Raw genomic sequence first — 17913 nt, 5'->3', positions numbered from 1 at the left:
ATAAACGTTGAAATGTTCTAAAGCTAACACTAAAGCCATTGTCTTTTTTCTCCACAGTAGAACAATCTTTCAGTGGAAATTAAACTTTTAAGAAAAATAACAAACAGGATGTTCAATACCTCTATCGTCTGGTTGTAATGGAATATCACCAACATTAAAATCGCTGGCATCAACAGCTAAAGGCGAAAAGCTTATCATAGTCACGTACCACCAATACAGGGAAAGTACACAACAAAGATTTGACCTGTCCAAAAGCTTAATGTCGTGTTTCAGACCACTTTATACTTTTGAGTTATATTCAGTAAATTTATTAATGGTACAGTTATGTCACAAAGATTTTTACAAAATTTTCTGTAATAACCAGCCATTCTCAAAAATCTCATTAAACTTTTATTGTCAGTAGGATTTGGATAGTTCACAATACAATCTACTTTCACACGACTGAAGGGTTCTTTGAAAGCTGGAACAGGTTTCAAAGGAGCAATAGGAATTTTTGGTTATGCTTTCCAACCAATTGGCGGGTATAAAATGTTTTACAAAACTGAGAAACATCTTTCATAATTTTTGGCCAAAGGAAATATCTCATAGGTTTGTCGCATATCTTGTTGACACATACATAAATGGCCTCCAAAAAGAATTCACGGGCAACATTCAACATTTGAGAACGATACGCTTTTGAAATAATGATTTGATAAACTACAAATCTGACGCATCCGGTGGTCTGCGTTTTCTCATGAGCACACCATTTTTAGCATATGTAACCACTCAGAACCTTCTCCCAGTTATATTTTGGGAGTACATATTTAAATATCGAAGAGATTTATGGAAGCTTTTCTCGCTCATCGATCAGTTTACTTCTATTAAACACAACTTCACCAGGTGGACCAGATCCCTCATGCCCATCATCTTTGCTTACCAAGGAATTTTCAGTAGGGCAATTATTCACAAGATTCTTGTGGGGTCCAAAACATATCTGAGACAAATATCATCCACTGAATACATTTATTTTGAGGTTAATTTCTTAGCTTAAGCTCAAGTCACAGCATACAAGGGAAACACTTCGGGATTCTCTTCAGCAGCATTATCCTTAAATGATACCTTAAATGAGTATCGCAACAGCTTTTCCACCAGACAAGCCGTTTTCAAACAATAATAATACACTTTTAACTTGCAGAGTTGATTTTACTCCAACCACCATTAGTCATGAAACTAGATCTGATGCTAAGTAAATATTATGAAAAGGAACATTAACAAAGCTACCCTCAATACCATGAGCAATAATAGAATTAACAATGACAGAACGAGAATCTACAGGCAATACACATTCTAATAACAATTACTGAATCATCCAGTATCACGTATAATAGGCACGGATATGAGATTAGCAGAACCAACAGACACAAAATGTCTACAGTCCTTTCTCTCTGATTACTTCAGCCTGTATATCAGTGGCCAAATAAAAAACATTGGGTGATGTGGTGAAACTGCAATCATATGTGAGAATGAACGCACTGAATGTTGCCTCCTTTTCGTTTTTCTTTTTCAAACACCAACAATCAGACATAACATGATCAGATTTTCTTTCTCGAAGTCTTGATAATTATATTACATATTATAATGTAGAATAACCTAAGACTGATTTAAATTATAATTTCAATTTAGAAGTTAAATAAACGTTCATATGTATCCAATTTAGGATACTTGCCAACAAGATTGATATACACAGTTTCTTTTTTTTAATACAAAAATATTTTAATACTCAAACATAATACAATTTACAATAGCAGTTATTACAAATAATGATTTATATACAAAAGTTTTATAAACTTACAAACAATATTGAGTCTTTTATCCGATCTGAAACTGGATATCTTATCGAGGATTCACGATAAGTGATTGAATTTTCAATTAATTTAGGTACAGTTCACTTAACAGGGAGTCAGTTAGTTCTGCGTCGAAATAAAAGTATATAATGTTTTCCTAAAAGTACTAAAGACTGATATGAATACACTGAAGTTAAGTCGTTTGTAATGTTCGAAATCCATAAATGTTTCTCATCAATATATCTGATGTTCCCAATTAACAAGCGTTAATCACAGTCATAGCTTTCGAGATTTATAATATACAAACTATAGCAAACCAACAATATATATTGCCTGTTAGCGTGTCGGATTGGTTACATTTATAGATGTGAGGACAGTTTCTCGAAACGTCACTTTAGGCAACAATATAAATGATACACTAATGATTACGTGCACATATGTTGTTAATTCTTACACTTGAGAATCTTCTAAAATTTTGATGAATAGGCAAGAATTTCGCAATACATGATTAACAGAATAAGTTGCATGCATTTAACTGAAACAAACATCTACATTAAAATAGATATATATAAAAGTAAATCCGTCACATAATATTTCATTTTATAAAAAAAATTATGTCTACAGCGTATGTATATTCAAATCATTATAACTCACGGAGATAATAGTATCAGTAAAATTTGTGTGTCGTTATATTTCGTCAGTATAAATTAATGGTCCATGATGATCACGATAAATACACAAATAATATTTTATAGTTTTTATTCATTTCAGTTGTTTGTGGAAAACAAGTTATACATATTTCAACATACTTTTTATGTGTAAATTAGTCAGTTCTGATTTACAAAGTTTTAATTCTCTTACAACTTTCACTGAATTGCTTTTTAATGGATAGAATTTGAAGTTGCACTAAAAATGACTTTAATTATTGATCTTGTGTTTAAACTTTAAAGTATTAGATAGAAGAGTGTTCAGTTTTATTAATCCCAACAAAATTATAAAGTTTTATTCGTGGAAATTTTCAAACATTTTGAGTTTTTGATGTGTATCAGGCCCTTTTTTTTCACGGGAATAATTTTTTGTAGAAGTTGACGATAACGTATCAAATGTTTTTACCAAATGGTAGTTTCTGGCGGAATTGAAGAAAACTGGGTTTCAAGACTTTAAGTCTTAACCTTAGAAGTGTATATAACATTTAAGTATAATAAATCTAGAAAACTGCTCGCTTGTAAGGTGGTAGATACCGAGGTAAGTTAAAACAACTTAAGTTTCAAAAAGAAAACTAACGGTTTATTTATCCAACGTTTCGATCTACCCCTCAGGACTTGACTACGACAAAAAGTGCACACTAACATACTCGTATACTCAGTGATTAGACATAATAATATGTGTAATTAATTGTGTAAGATAACACAATATCTTACGTATAAAGTTAAATCCAATATTTATTTTCACTCTCTGCAATGTTTCGCCACACATGTGGACTTTTAGCATCATCCGATCAAATTATGTAGAAAATGTTACAACATTGATGTTTTTAAGTGTCAGACAGTAATACAATTTTTCAAATTAATAAAATCATATATACTAAAGTAAAATGGATTGATAACTTCCAGCTTTTCTATTCTAAGTCTTTAAACTAATCGCATAACTACAAAACGATCAACAATTGAGAAATGTGTGATATTTTGCATAATTCTGTTGGATAAATTACTCGGAAACTTTTTGAGTGCTCATCAAAACTTTGTTTAATATTTTGAATACATAAGATGTGTAACAGCTTTTAATTAATCAAAAACTGTCAAACGTGTCATTTTAAGTCTAAAAATAAACCAGAAGCAAAGTAAATATTTGTGTTTTATTCAAAAAATTATTGAAAACACGAATACTTACATTCATCTAAAACAAACAATCTTGCCAGCCCGTATGCTGTTTTACTTTCCACTGTGGCTTTGATTTGACTGATGCTCATCCGAATGTTAGTATGAAGTCTTATATTTTCATATACATTGGTTTCACCTTGTAGGGTATCTGTAAATAATAAATTGATATATTTAAAAGTCTTAGTTAAGTAAAAAATATTCGATATCTGTACCCATTCAGAGTTCTTTTTTTCGAATTGTTGCTGGCTGAACATCAATATATTGAACGTAAAGACTACTCTTCTGAATAATATGGCTATAAGTAGATGTAGTTAAATAAACATTGACAATTGGAATTTTATCTTGTTTGTTGATTATAGCTATGACTTCAAAAATATCGATACAGGTGTTTAGAAAGTGTGTTGTTGTTTTGAAGTAGGAGAGTGTACTTGGATAAACTTTGATAAATTTGAAAATAGTCGATAAAGTGTTAGTTATACCTAGCTTCCAGTACATCAACAATAAACAAGTAACAAAGAGAGAAAATATGTGGGGAAATAGGACTGTGTATTTCAAAAAAAATATTTCGCATAAATTGGGCTCATTTCAATATCCATGGCGACGCTGCGTAACTATTGGTGTGTTTATTAACCTAAGCGTAACTTAAAGTTAGTACTAATCGATGAAATGTAGTAGATCAGGGGTGTGCAACAGGCGGCCCGCGGGCCACAACCCGGCCCGCCAAGCCATTTAGTGTGGCCCTAGTTGTTGTAATCTAACCATATGGCCTGATCTGTAATCCAACGCAAATGGAATATTTTTAAAAGCATCGATCCTACGGGATTCCCAGGCTTCGACTCGACAAACTTCTAAAATTATCTTTGCTAGAGAGGAGCAGGCCGAATTCGATTGGTCGGCCTCCTTAGGGCATGAATAGGTGACGTGCACTAGCACTATTGTCTACGACTCAACGTCATGTCCTGAACCTCGCCTTCGCCCGCTGGCTACAATTTTCCCTAACCTCTGCTGTCCGTCATTCATTATTGGTGAAAATTTTATTACCTTTTACAGTTACTACAAGAGATTGAAGGTAAATTGATTATTATTTAGCATATTGTTGTGACTTTACTGAATTTATTAAAATTTTTGCTTTCAGATGCATCTGATTCTATGTACAGTGTGACCTCGTTATTCGCGGGGTTACGTTCTTTACCCTCCCGCGAATAGCGAAAACCGCGAATATTGGACGCAGTTTTAAAACGTATATGTATGCGATTATATACTATATGAAATGCTTCCCAAACACTAATGATACTTATACTCATCGATGCAGTAATAATGTAGCAATATTGCATACTGTTATGTATTTCACTAAATTGTACCGTGCGTTACCGGGCTGTGCTTTGCCGTTTGCGTTGTTGGGGAAGCTGAGGCAGTCAGCCAATAGCAGTCCAATCTTGTTTGGTGAAGACGACAATTGATAAAACGGCTTGATTGAGTAAATACAACAGAAATCTCCTCGAAAAGCCCTTTCAGTCTCTGTGACCTACAAAACGCAGTTCGCGCATAACCCGCGAATATGCGGGGCCGCGAATAGGCGAGGTCACACTGTATTTTGCTATTCTCAATTAATTTAAGTACCGGAAGGCTATGATCGGATGCCAATTTAGAAACATGTGTTTCTGTCCATAAGAGGTTCCATGTGTAAATAAATTCTATGTTTTTTCTACTTTGCTATTTTCGTGAGAATAATTTTTGTTTTGATTTCAGGGCTAGTAAAATGTCAGCAGTTAAGAAACGAAAAATTGATGATGAGGGAAGGTTATTCAACAGTGAATGGTGCACAAAATATCTTGTTGTCCCACATAATCAAGGTGTTGTCTGCCTCGTCTGTCAAACTACAATTGCAGTCATGAAAGAGTACAATATTAAGCGACATTACGCAACTAAGCACTCCTCCCAGTTTGATGAAATTGTTGGTCAGGCACGAAAGGACAAAATTGAACATTTAAAACATCCATTAAAACTGAGTTTTAAGCTTTGTGAATGTATGGCAGAAAGGGAAAGCCTTTCAGTGATGGAGAATTTATTAAAATTGTTTAACAATATTCACAGAATATGCATGTCCAGAGAAAAAATATTTGGTGGAGCAAACTAGCCTTTCCCGCTTTACTGTCTCACGCAGGACAAAAGATCTTTCAGAGGACATCAAAGAAACTTTGAAAGAGAGATTGAATTCGTGTGAAGCTTTCAGTCTGGCTTTGGATGAAAGCACTGATATCAATGACACATCCCAACTTGTCATTTTCATCAGAGCTGTTACTGCAGGCTTTGATGTTTTCGAAGAGTTTTTAGATATGGCAAGCCTTTCCTCCACAACCACAGGACAGGATATTTGTGAACAAGTGCTTAAGGTTGTAGAAAAGTTTGAACTGAATCCTTATAAATTATGTGGTGTTACAACAGATGGTGCTCCTTCCATGACAGGTAGGACAAATGGATTCACCAAGAAATTTCTAACTGCAATTGGAGCACAAGACGTAGTTGTAAGCCATTGCATTATTCACCAAGAGAGCTTGTGCACCAAAGTTCTGGATTTTGCAGAAGTCATGAAAATGTCGTCCAATGCGTAAATTATATTCGAACACGAGGATTAAATCATCGACAATTTAAAACTTTTTTAGATGAGCTGGACAGTGAATATTCAGATGTTTTGTACTTCTCTGCTGTACGTTGGCTTAGTAGAGCTGCTACTTTGAAGAGATTCTGGAATCTGCGAAAGGAGATTAAGTTCTTCATGGAGAGCAAACGTCAGAATGTGGACTTCTTGAGCAATGAGAACTGGCTGAATGACTTAGCATTCCTCACAGACATTACACAGCATCTGTCTGATTTAAACTTAAAACTACAAGGGAAAAGTCAACTTGTGAATAAGTTGTTTGAGCATATTTGTGCTTTTGAGAAGAAATTGGAACTTTTCCAGGTTCAGTTGAGAAGAGCCATATTGACCCATTTTACATGTCTTGCAACCAGGAAACTGGAATTTCCTAATCTGGATTGCACCAAATATGGAACCAGTGTACAAAAGCTGCGTGATGAGTTTGCAAACAGATTTCCAGATTTCAGACAAACTGAAATTAGATTGAAATTGTTCGCTCAACCTTTTGATTTGGCAGTGGAAGACAGTCCTGATGATTGCCAAATGGGACTCATTGAACTGCAGGCTGACATGGACACTAAAAGGAAATTCTCTGAAAACAGTTTGCTAGACTTTTACAAACTCTGTGTACGTGAAAAGTTTCCCAATTTGTCCCGTCATGCACAAAGAATTGCCTCCCTTTTTGGTAGCACCTACTGCTGTGAGCAATTTTTCTCCAAAATGAAGCTCATCAAAACCAAATGTAGAAGTCAGCTGACTGATGAACATTTGACCAGTCAGTTAAGAGTGGCAACCACTTCTGTCAAAGCTGATATTGACAAGCTCTGTAAGGACTCTAAATTTCAAGTGTCGCACTAAAATGATCACTCATGCAAAAATATAAAATATTATTGCTTGCATTTTGAGAATTTTTTTTTAATTTATTGTGCATGTACACGAATAAGCTTGTTTTTTAAGTGGCCCCGCTTGATTGATGAAGTTGGTTATATGGCCCACCGACGAAAAATGTTGCACACCCCTGTAGTAGATTATCAACAAAGACGTTCAGGTGGTTTTATCATCATTTTTTGAGAATGTGTTTGAACTTATACTTTATTATGGGGCATAATGCAGAGTAAAAATTGAATTTTCATACAGAAAACAAAATCTATAATGTTTTAATCAGTGAACTGTGATAACTATCTTTATCATACATAAGAAGAGAAATAAAATATAATTGATCAATGGACTATAGACAGCCATAAACATTTCACTGAGATAGTTGCATTGTGATACTCCTGAAAACCTAGAGCAATCGAGCTCCTTGAGTATGGTAACAATAAAAAAATGAGCATTTAGAGTTATGAAATACACGTTGTTTATCAGTAAGAGATTATTGCTTAACTCTGAAAATGTTTTTTTTCGGCGGTTTTCTGAATGCGTTTTCGTAAAATGGGAAAAAGTGTGTTATCGAGGAAAGAAGTATGTCAACAGTATATTGTTAGAACCTGACGTCAATCATATATCCTATGGTCTAAAATTTAGAGATGTTATATTTAAAAAAAATCAATATTATTTAATGTTTGGTGGTTTAATTTGAATAGCAATGTAGAATTTCAAATCCTTGACATCTGTTTCAGTAATAGAGTAACGAAATAAAAGGGATTACTTAGTGCCAAAATTGCTTTGTTTTGCTTAATTACAAGTCGGAAAAAAATTCGATAGTAACTTTAGTGTTAACTTTTAAGATGTTTATATTTGGTTTTCTGATTTTCTTTCCATTTCTCATGTAATTCATTTATTGATTTATTGTCCAGGAAATGGACCAAAACCGCCAAAAAACTTGTTTATACCAACAATTGCAAAATTTTACAACTTTCGCAGAAACCAGTCCTTTAGATTTTTACTTTAACACATTTGAAGAAGGCTACATTTAATATCAATGTTTTTCATTCTAAGTCAGATTATGTTCGAAAATTTGTTAGCCTAACACTTTTTTATGTTTAAGAACTGCAAAACGTGATAATATACGCCCGTGTATCTTACAGAAGAATCAAATAGCTTAATAAGAAAAGATACATTCATATACTTAAAAGATATACTGACTAGTCATTTTGTTAAGACTACTATCTAATATTGGCTGAACAATATTTTTCAACTGTATTAGCATCTAACTGATGTAGCAAAAATTTTACAAGATATTAGAAGTGTCTCGTTCGATTGTAACTAATTCTTTGAGAAGTATATTTTATAATTGCCTAACATATGTACCCAAAGGATCACTAAAGAACATATGAAGTTTCTGTCCATCGCAAAGTGAAAAAAAAAACAATCTGGCATTAGGTTTTCTGTTGAATTTAATGATAATTTCAAACTCTCATTTCTAAATATTATAGTTCAGCATAATGCTTCAAGCTTTTATTTGAATTACAGCAATAAACAGCATAATAAACAGACATACAGAGAGTTTTGTTGTAACTGTAATAGTTTTGTACCAAAATGTTTAAACATAATAGTATTATCAAAATTTTAACAATTCGAGCATATCAAAGACTGCGCTAGCACTCTCTGTGTAGGGATGGCACATAGGATCATATTAAAGCAATACAAAAGACATGTGAATTTCCTTCTCTACAAGCCGTCAAAAGCTAGATATGAAAACTACATGATATACTCGCTCTATCTCCGGTGTATACGCCGCTTTTCAACTATTCGAAACGTCCCAAAGTATGATAAATTAATAATTATGTCCCGTTTCAATAAACATTGTGTGAACTGGCTTTTTTATGCTTATTTTATCTATTTTATTTTATTTGGTTGTAACTAGTTGTTTTTTTAATTTTATTATTCTAAACTCCTTTATTATTAAAAGGTTTTAGTGCATTTTTAATATAGAAAAAATGTAAAGAATTATCAAAGAGCTTAAATTTCATAAAACAACTCCAACATTAATTGTATCTCTTGTTTATTGAATTCATGGGCATTGATTCAAAATTCAAGCAGACTGCAATCAAACGTAAATTTTGTTGGGTATTGGAATTATGCAATCAAACCACTTCTAAACACACTGATCAGATGAAGTTGAAGGTAAAGTCAAGCTCATCTTATGTTACTATGAAGTGAAAAACTGTAAATAACTTTCACATCTGAAAATAAAAACAACAGTAAAAAAAATAAACTCACCATATTTCCAAATGGCTATCCTATTGTCAGCAGCTAATATTGTCAAGTTCAGTAAGGCGATCTTATTTTCACTCAAGGCTGAATGAGCATTAAAAGATTCAATTTCAGTTATCTCGAGCTCGTTCTTGATCACTTGAGGAATCATCCAGTATATGGTTGACTCAAAGCCTATAAAATATTAATAAGATAGTTGAATGTGAGTTACAAAAAGCTGAAAAAGGAAAAAAAAAGTTTCATAACAAATGTATTTGATCTAGAAGTGACTGTACACCAACAAATTTATCGTGGATGTTTTTATATAATACATTAATATGTTTCAACACTGTATAATATATACGTGTACTTACAATATCACTTTTTATCAAAATAAGCATATGAGTACTTCATACTTCATATACTATACAAACCTCTACATAAAAAAGATAAACGTGTATTTATTTAAAACATTTCAGCCAACGGAGTATGTAAGCAGTGTTTCATGTCGACATTTATAAAACACGTTCTCTGCGTAGCATTTAATCTTTTAAGGCATTGTAATCAGGAAAGCAGTGGTGATTCCTATATTACGATGGGCCTGGTTAAAATAGATGCCTGTACACTGGAGATGGTAGCGTGTACGTCAGGAATTCGCAAAACACAAAGACTTTACTAATCAAGTACAAAAGTGCTTCTAAAGTTTGGCAAACCTCCTTGACGTTTAGAAAACGGACCGCAATACCACCGGTTTTTGTTTTTTTGTTTTTTCTATAAAGCTATAACTTGTTTTCCTACCACCAGACTGCAAATCAAACACTTCAGTACTCTCTAGAAGGTGCCTTTTCGTTCTTATAACAGCAAGATATCCAGGATAGGTTAGTTACAACCCAAGAGACAAATTAAGGTCTCTCATCAAAGCGCCATTATGGGCGTTAACATATGTTCATAATCTAGTGTATACTCTTTAAGATGCCGTGCAATATCCTGGTCATGGTTTTGTTTCACCACGTAAAGTCTAAAGATTATATTATGGCAACCTATAGAATAGAACTGAATAACTTGGTCAAACTGTACCTTCTACCTAGAAGTTACAGAAACACTGGTGGCTAATATTTCGTCTCGTAAAAAGAGCAAAACTAGTAACAAAACATTTTATTCAAAAAATGTTGGGATGTAAGAAGATCAGAAGCTGAAGAGCGCTTGCCATAAGAAGAAAACATGCATTATTCATTTGTATCACTTTCCTGGGAGGAAGAAAAGGATTTGACGGTGCTATTCTGGTGTCAAAGGATGGTGTACATTTTCACTAATATAAGCATTGAGAAAATTTTTAGGCATGGCAACCCCTTGCAAATTTACACAGAGAGGCCTAGACAGGGCTGTTTCCATACAACCGTGGTTAAAAATAGATCAATTTTCAAAAATAACTTTTCTGCTATAACTCTGTTCATATTTATCATAAAAGTATGAGTAGTATATAAAATGAAAGAGATGGCATTATCAGTATTTAAATTAGCTCATTTAAGTATTCATAATATCTCATTAATATGCAAATTTTCATAAAAAAATTTTGAATTTTAACCGAATACCTTAACCTCTATTTAATATTTTAGTACTTTTAAAGTAGCAATTCACATTTACTATATAGTAGTGCATTACCTATCTAACTTTTTGCTTTGTTTTTAACAGCTTTTTAAAATACTTCACAAGAGTTGCATTTTTCATGGTGAACTCAAAACATATATTTCTCCCAAAAATTCATTAATATTTTGAATAACTCTTTTAATAATATCGATGCTTAAGTTAGCTTATTTCCATATTCATGAGATCTCATTAATATTTTCATCAAATTTTCATCAAAATTTTCAATTCTGGTCGAAATACTGATTAATGTTTTGAGATTATTCAAGGCGACAGACACAAGTAATAAGATGAGTGAAAAAGTAAGAAAATATTTGTCTATCAGTACGTTTTATAGGGAACTTATAAACGCATTGTGTTTCATTAAACACAAACAAACATAACAGATCATGTCATAAAGCTGTAATTATAAAACATGTTCGAGAAACAGCTGAAACTTTATTGAAGATGTATTTACATAACATAGACAGTATATATGCAGATTTCTACATGAAAAACAAAGCTAATAATATTGAGAAACAGGCATGACAAGAGATAACGGTAATAATATTGAGAAACAGGCATGACAAGAGATAACGGTAATAATATTGAGAAACAGGCATGACAAGAGATAACGGTAATAATATTGAGAAACAGGCATGACAAGAGATAACGGTAATAATATTGAGAAACAGGCATGACAAGAGATAACGGTAATAATATTGAGAAACAGGCATGACAAGAGATAACGGTAATAATATTGAGAAACAGGCATGACAAATATTGAGAAACAGGCATGACAAGAGATAACGGTAATAATATTGAGAAACAGGCATGACAAGAGATAACGGTAATAATATTGAGAAACAGGCATGACAAGAGATAACGGTAATAATATTGAGAAACAGGCATGACAAGAGATAACGGTAATAATATTGAGAAACAGGCATGACAAGAGATAACGGTAATAATATTGAGAAACAGGCATGACAAGAGATAACGGTAATAATATTGAGAAACAGGCATGACAAGAGATAACGGTAATAATATTGAGAAACAGGCATGACAAGAGGTAACGGTAATAATATTGAGAAACAGGCATGACAAGAGATAACGGTAATAATATTGAGAAACAGGCATGACAAGAGGTAACGGTAATAATATTGAGAAACAGGCATGACAAGAGATAACGGTAATAATATTGAGAAACAGGCATGACAAGAGATAACGGTAATAATATTGAGAAACAGGCATGACAAGAGATAACGGTAATAATATTGAGAAACAGGCATGACAAGAGATAACGGTAATAATATTGAGAAACAGGCATGACAAGAGATAACGGTAATAATATTGAGAAACAGGCATGACAAGAGATAACGGTAATAATATTGAGAAACAGGCATGACAAGAGATAACGGTAATAATATTGAGAAACAGGCATGACAAGAGATAACGGTAATAATATTGAGAAACAGGCATGACAAGAGATAACGGTAATAATATTGAGAAACAGGCATGACAAGAGATAACGGTAATAATATTGAGAAACAGGCATGACAAGAGATAACGGTAATGCTTAATACTCATTATTTCAGCTTCTTATGTCATGACAGTTAAACAAACAATCACGTTTTTAGTTTTCATCACAGCTGTTCTTCTCAAAATATTCTACCATGCAGCATTTACCTGGCATAGTAGGCCCTGACAAAAACAACCACCACAACAAGGAATTCCTAGATGTACGAACACTGCACACAGGAATAGATGCACAGCACGATACTATTGGTGTCGTTAAGTTGAACAACTATTCGATCGGACTTCAAAACAATAGATTACACCTAGGATTACGCACGTATCAGCTTCTTCCTGATCTGATTACTTCGTTCAGCTCACCTAATGTTATTCTTGTAGTTCGAGTTTGCTCAGTGTACCCACCAGATAATTTACCAGACTTTGCACTGTCCTTTAAAACAAGCAAGCTGCTTTCGTGAAAACATAGTCGTCACCATTTTCAACTGATTCTTCATTTAGAGGCTTCATGTTTGTCAACATCTCATCGATTGTGAGTGATTGACGATTGATCGAGAAGATAAACGATTGACGAACGAAGGATTGACGAATACATTATGCGAAATAAAAATACAACACCTCTCCGGTAATGGTTTACTAATCTGTTTTTAAGTGTTACTTTTGGTAAGATTTCCAAGCAGTGTTTGGTATCTATTTCTAATCGGTCCGGCATGGCCAGGTGGGTTAAGGTGTGCGATTCCCAATCTGAGGGTCGCGGGTTCGCATCCCGGTCGCACCAAATATGCTCGCCCTTTCAGTCGTGGGGGCGTTATAATGTGACGGTCAATTCCACTATTCGTTGGTAAAAGAGTAGCCCAAGAGTTGGCGGTAGGTGGTGATGACTAGCTGCCTTCCCTCTAGGGACGGCCAGCGCAGATAGCCCTCGATTAGCTTTGCGCGAAATTCTAAACAAACAAACCAAACTATTTCTAATTGTAAATCACAGAAGTACAGACGAGTTACTGGGTAGTGGTTCTCTTATTTTCTTGACTAATGTGTTGAAGGTCTCATCATAAACGTTACTTGGCTCTGTAGTTACGACTGCCATTTTATGCTTGGCCATATACCAGTTCACGCAGATCCTGTAATCGCATATATCCTTTACAATCATAACCAATGTTTCGTCTCTGATCATTTCAATACATTGTAACAAATCTTCATTGACAAGTTCTGTGTTCTTCTCTTTTTTTTTTTATAAAGACTTTTGTGTGTTTTCTATCTCTACTTTACGGAAAAGGTACACAATATTTCTTGCTATCATACTTTGGAATAATAGAATTACATGTTTGTTTAGGTTTTTGATCCTCATCATCCGAATTTAAGTTAAATTCATATTTTTTTTCCTCATGCCTACATCCGGTTGCATACTTAGCAAGATAAGTAAAATAGTAGACAAAGCACAATAATAAGTGTGTATGATAATCTTTTAATTACTCAGAACAAGCTCTTCGATTTAATTTTGACTTTGTACAGAAACAAATATATAAATAAAATTTAAAAAAGATTGTATTTCTTAAGCTTCATAATTTTTCAAACAAACCATTATATCACCTGAAAAGGTACATATCCTTAACTTTGCATTTATAGAAAAGCCAACAAATTACTCATTAAAATCATGCTCATGCAAGACTTTAAATGGGTCCAAATAATCGTGAATTAAAAGTATAAAAGCATGATACATTTATAAACTTATATTAATACAAATATCAAACACATTCAGTAAATGTTTGATAGTTACATAAAGAACGTATTCTCAACTCACCATGGCATTCACTTATTTTTTTGTCATGTTTTGTCAATAATGTATTTTTCCTGAAAGTAAATGTATATATATATATTATTATATATATTTTCTCGTGATTCTGTTTTAATGTAGCATGTATTCACATGTATTGTAATCTTTATGTAAAACCTAGAATGACAACCTATTATTATTTACTGAAAAACTTCAAATATTAAACTAGTAGATATTTTTCTATATGAGTAAATAACGTTAAACACATAAATTTCGGAATCATCATTAAACAAGTGTAGTATAGGAAGTTCGCAAATATATTACATTAATATTTAATTTAATTACATTATTTGCAAATAAACGTGTGAGAGTCTACGGAATTACCACGCTAAAATCAGGAGTTCGATTCGCCTCAATGGACTCAGCAGATAGCTCGATGTGGCTTTGCTATAAGAAGACGCACACTTAACGTGTGAGTATTACTAACGCTTTAACACCACTTGTTAATGCAGTACTACATTTGTATTTCCTTCTTCCTATTTATCCATCTACGTTTTTAAGGCTGTACTTATTTCTGTTATAAATTGATTCGTACTGAAGTAAGTGTAACAACCTGTTGTTTAGCACTACAATAAATAACATAGATTTGTAGCTTTGTTTTGTTTCTTACTAGAAACAAAAACCTTTATTACTTTCTTCCTTTACCTCTCCCGGTTTTTATTTGTTCTCTCTTATATCGCTGCCCCCCACCAGTGGCACAGCGGCAAGTCGGCGGACCTACAATGCTAGAAACTGGGTTTCGATACCCGTGGTGGGCAGAGCATTGTGTAGCCTTTTGCTTAATTCCAAACAAACAAACAAAAATCTCCATTATAACCCATGACCTTCTTTCTTCTTTAATTAAACTGCTATATTTTTTATTCTTTTCTTACAATCACGCCAAACAAGTCTCTTCCTATGTAACTTTGCGATCCTGAACTCTCCGTAGATTGGATTGCAAAATCTCTAATTAAAGTGGTACAGTAATCTCGGTCGTCAATTTATTAAGAAAGGTGGCCACTCTCTCCAATCATTTTCTTATGATTATAATATTTAATCTCTTAGAGACTGACCAAAAGTCACTTTCCTACCTTTCTTAACCTCATTTAATGCTCTTTTCATCTAATTTCATAACATGCACGTTCATATAACCACGAAGCAATACAATGAAATATTTACTCTGTGCCCTACGCAGGTTTCAAACTCCATATTATAGTATTATATGCCTTCAACTTACACTAACATGTACAATGTTCTAGCTTCTTCAAAAGTAAGATTTTTTTATTTGTCCCATATCATTAATATTTTACTTTTCTCATTAATTTATTTTCATCATACTTTAAGAAAATGATAAAAATGTAGCAACAGTTTACAGTTTGAAGGATGAAAACATCAGAATTAATAAAGCTCAATATATCCGGTCTATTGTACTATAGGGGAACAAAATGTTGCAATAAAATGTGTGACAAATAATAATACTGAAACGTAATAAAATTACAGAGAAATAATTTTAATAGTTATATGCAGAATTAACCATCTTAATACTCTTATCTTATTTACATGTATGCAGCTTAAAAGGATATTTTATATAAAAGTTATAATAAAATAATTAGTTCAATCTCTCTTAGCCCTACAAATTAAAACTTTTATACAGACTTTTCTTCCAGCATGGTCCAGTTCATTTTAATGTCACTTCTCGGAAAACATTCTTTTTTTGATGATGAATTACAGCAATAAAAGCATTGAGGGCATTTATTAATGTGTTGACATTCTCTTGTCTGTTCTTTGCCAAATGGGCAATTGTTTTCTGTTTCTGGAAATAGAAAGAAACATGGCATTAAAAACAGCCATAATATTTCTTTAGGTCAACAACAATTTATTCTTTTCTATGACACCTTTCACTTAAATACTGAAAATTTAAGTAACAAAGTAATATTTTGCCCTTCGAATATTTTATAAATGGAATTAAAAGCTTACTGAAAATGTTTATTTACTTGAAAATATTCTACGATTTCTCTTTGTGTTACATAATTCGTAGGACATAAGAAACAGATCAAATCTAACTATCATAAAAGTCTATGTGCATATGTTTATACACCCAAGATCACTGGATATATTGAGCATTTATTTCTAACATACATGTATTTTTAACTCTGGTAATCTTTATAAGGACATCGTTTTATTACAACGATAATACTAAATTGCCATTGAATAACAATATAAGAGACAAAAGTAAAGGAAACACAAGAAATATTTACATGACTATAATACATTTTCTATGTTCATTAAAGATATAATTGGCTTTCTTCTCTGTTATGTGATGAATAAATGTCGAATTTGACAAATATTTTTATTATACTTTTTCAATGAGAAGAGCTTGTGATAACGTACTTGCTGTTGTCAAATGTGAATTTGTATTATCTTAGCAAAATATAATTTCATATTTAACATATAATTTTAAAATTGTAAGACGACGTTTTAAAAACATAAAATCTGATTTTAAAACTTAATTAACATATTATTTCTATATATATGTCATATAACGTACTGTAAATGCCAGATGAGTTAAAGGATGCAAATACTTGAATGTCTATGACAATAGGCCTGAACACATCTAACCACAACATGCAGGTACTTTTATCTCTATTATATTCTAGCTCAAATAAAATTGGCATACTACTGTATGTTATTCTGCATGTGCAAAATCAAAAATAACACTTATAAATTAGAGAATATGAAAATATTATGGAAATGATAAGAAAATGAACATTTTTCAATTGGAGTTCTATGTATGATTTTGAAAATGTGAGTGAAATTTGGACTACCAATAATAATCGTACTTGAAGTGGAAAAACAAAACTTTATAAAATAAATGATGGCAAACCCATATCTTCTCAACATGTTTGAATATGATCACAAGAACATTAAGATACACACTAGCTAGTATATATCTCCTTTGACGCCTAGATGCTTAAGAATCACTATTGAAAAAAGGGGAAGAAGTCAAAATTGGAAGTAAACATTGGGTTAAGTACAGTGAAATAAGCAAATGTTAAGCCATGCACTTTTTTCTTACAAATGAAACCTGGTTTGAGTTGTTCAATAACAATCAATTAAAGTTTTTCTGCAGCAGAGAGGTAAATAACGTCACAGTCATCTTTAACTTCTACAGTGAAACATGCTTGTGTCTCAGATAAAGTTGTCAGAGATCTACACAAAATTGAAGACAGACTACTTACTAACAAGGCGAAGCAAATTTTTATCAATTATTTCCTCCCCTCAAGAACAGATGAATTATGGTGTGATTCAGCTACCTTCAAGACAATGATTCAAAGTATGTCAAGTATACTGAAGTAATATCTTGATGGTAAAGAGGCTAATAGAACACTTACAACCATATATTGATGCAAACAGTCCCATTATAAATATTTCGGTTTTACTTTTACCTATTATTTTGAACATACTGGT

General features: G+C 32.7%; 1 protein-coding gene across 1 annotated transcript in view; it reads right to left on the bottom strand.

Moving 5' to 3' along the window:
- The window catches only part of LOC143245574 (uncharacterized), a 57093-nt gene that overhangs the window by 4141 nt on the left and 35039 nt on the right, over positions 1–17913 (bottom strand). Inside the window, exons 7-10 of the mRNA XM_076491933.1 lie at positions 16102–16258; positions 14434–14483; positions 9504–9671; positions 3714–3851 (exon numbers count right to left, since the gene is read on the bottom strand). Coding sequence (XP_076348048.1) covers positions 3714–3851; positions 9504–9671; positions 14434–14483; positions 16102–16258 — 513 coding nt within the window. The remainder of the gene's footprint in view (positions 1–3713; positions 3852–9503; positions 9672–14433; positions 14484–16101; positions 16259–17913) is intronic.

The sequence above is a fragment of the Tachypleus tridentatus genome, chromosome 2, assembly GCF_004210375.1.
Source record: "Tachypleus tridentatus isolate NWPU-2018 chromosome 2, ASM421037v1, whole genome shotgun sequence".
Classification (NCBI taxonomy): domain Eukaryota; kingdom Metazoa; phylum Arthropoda; class Merostomata; order Xiphosura; family Limulidae; genus Tachypleus; species Tachypleus tridentatus.
Note: the sequence above shows the minus strand (reverse complement) of the source record. Positions and strands in the feature narration are given on the sequence as shown.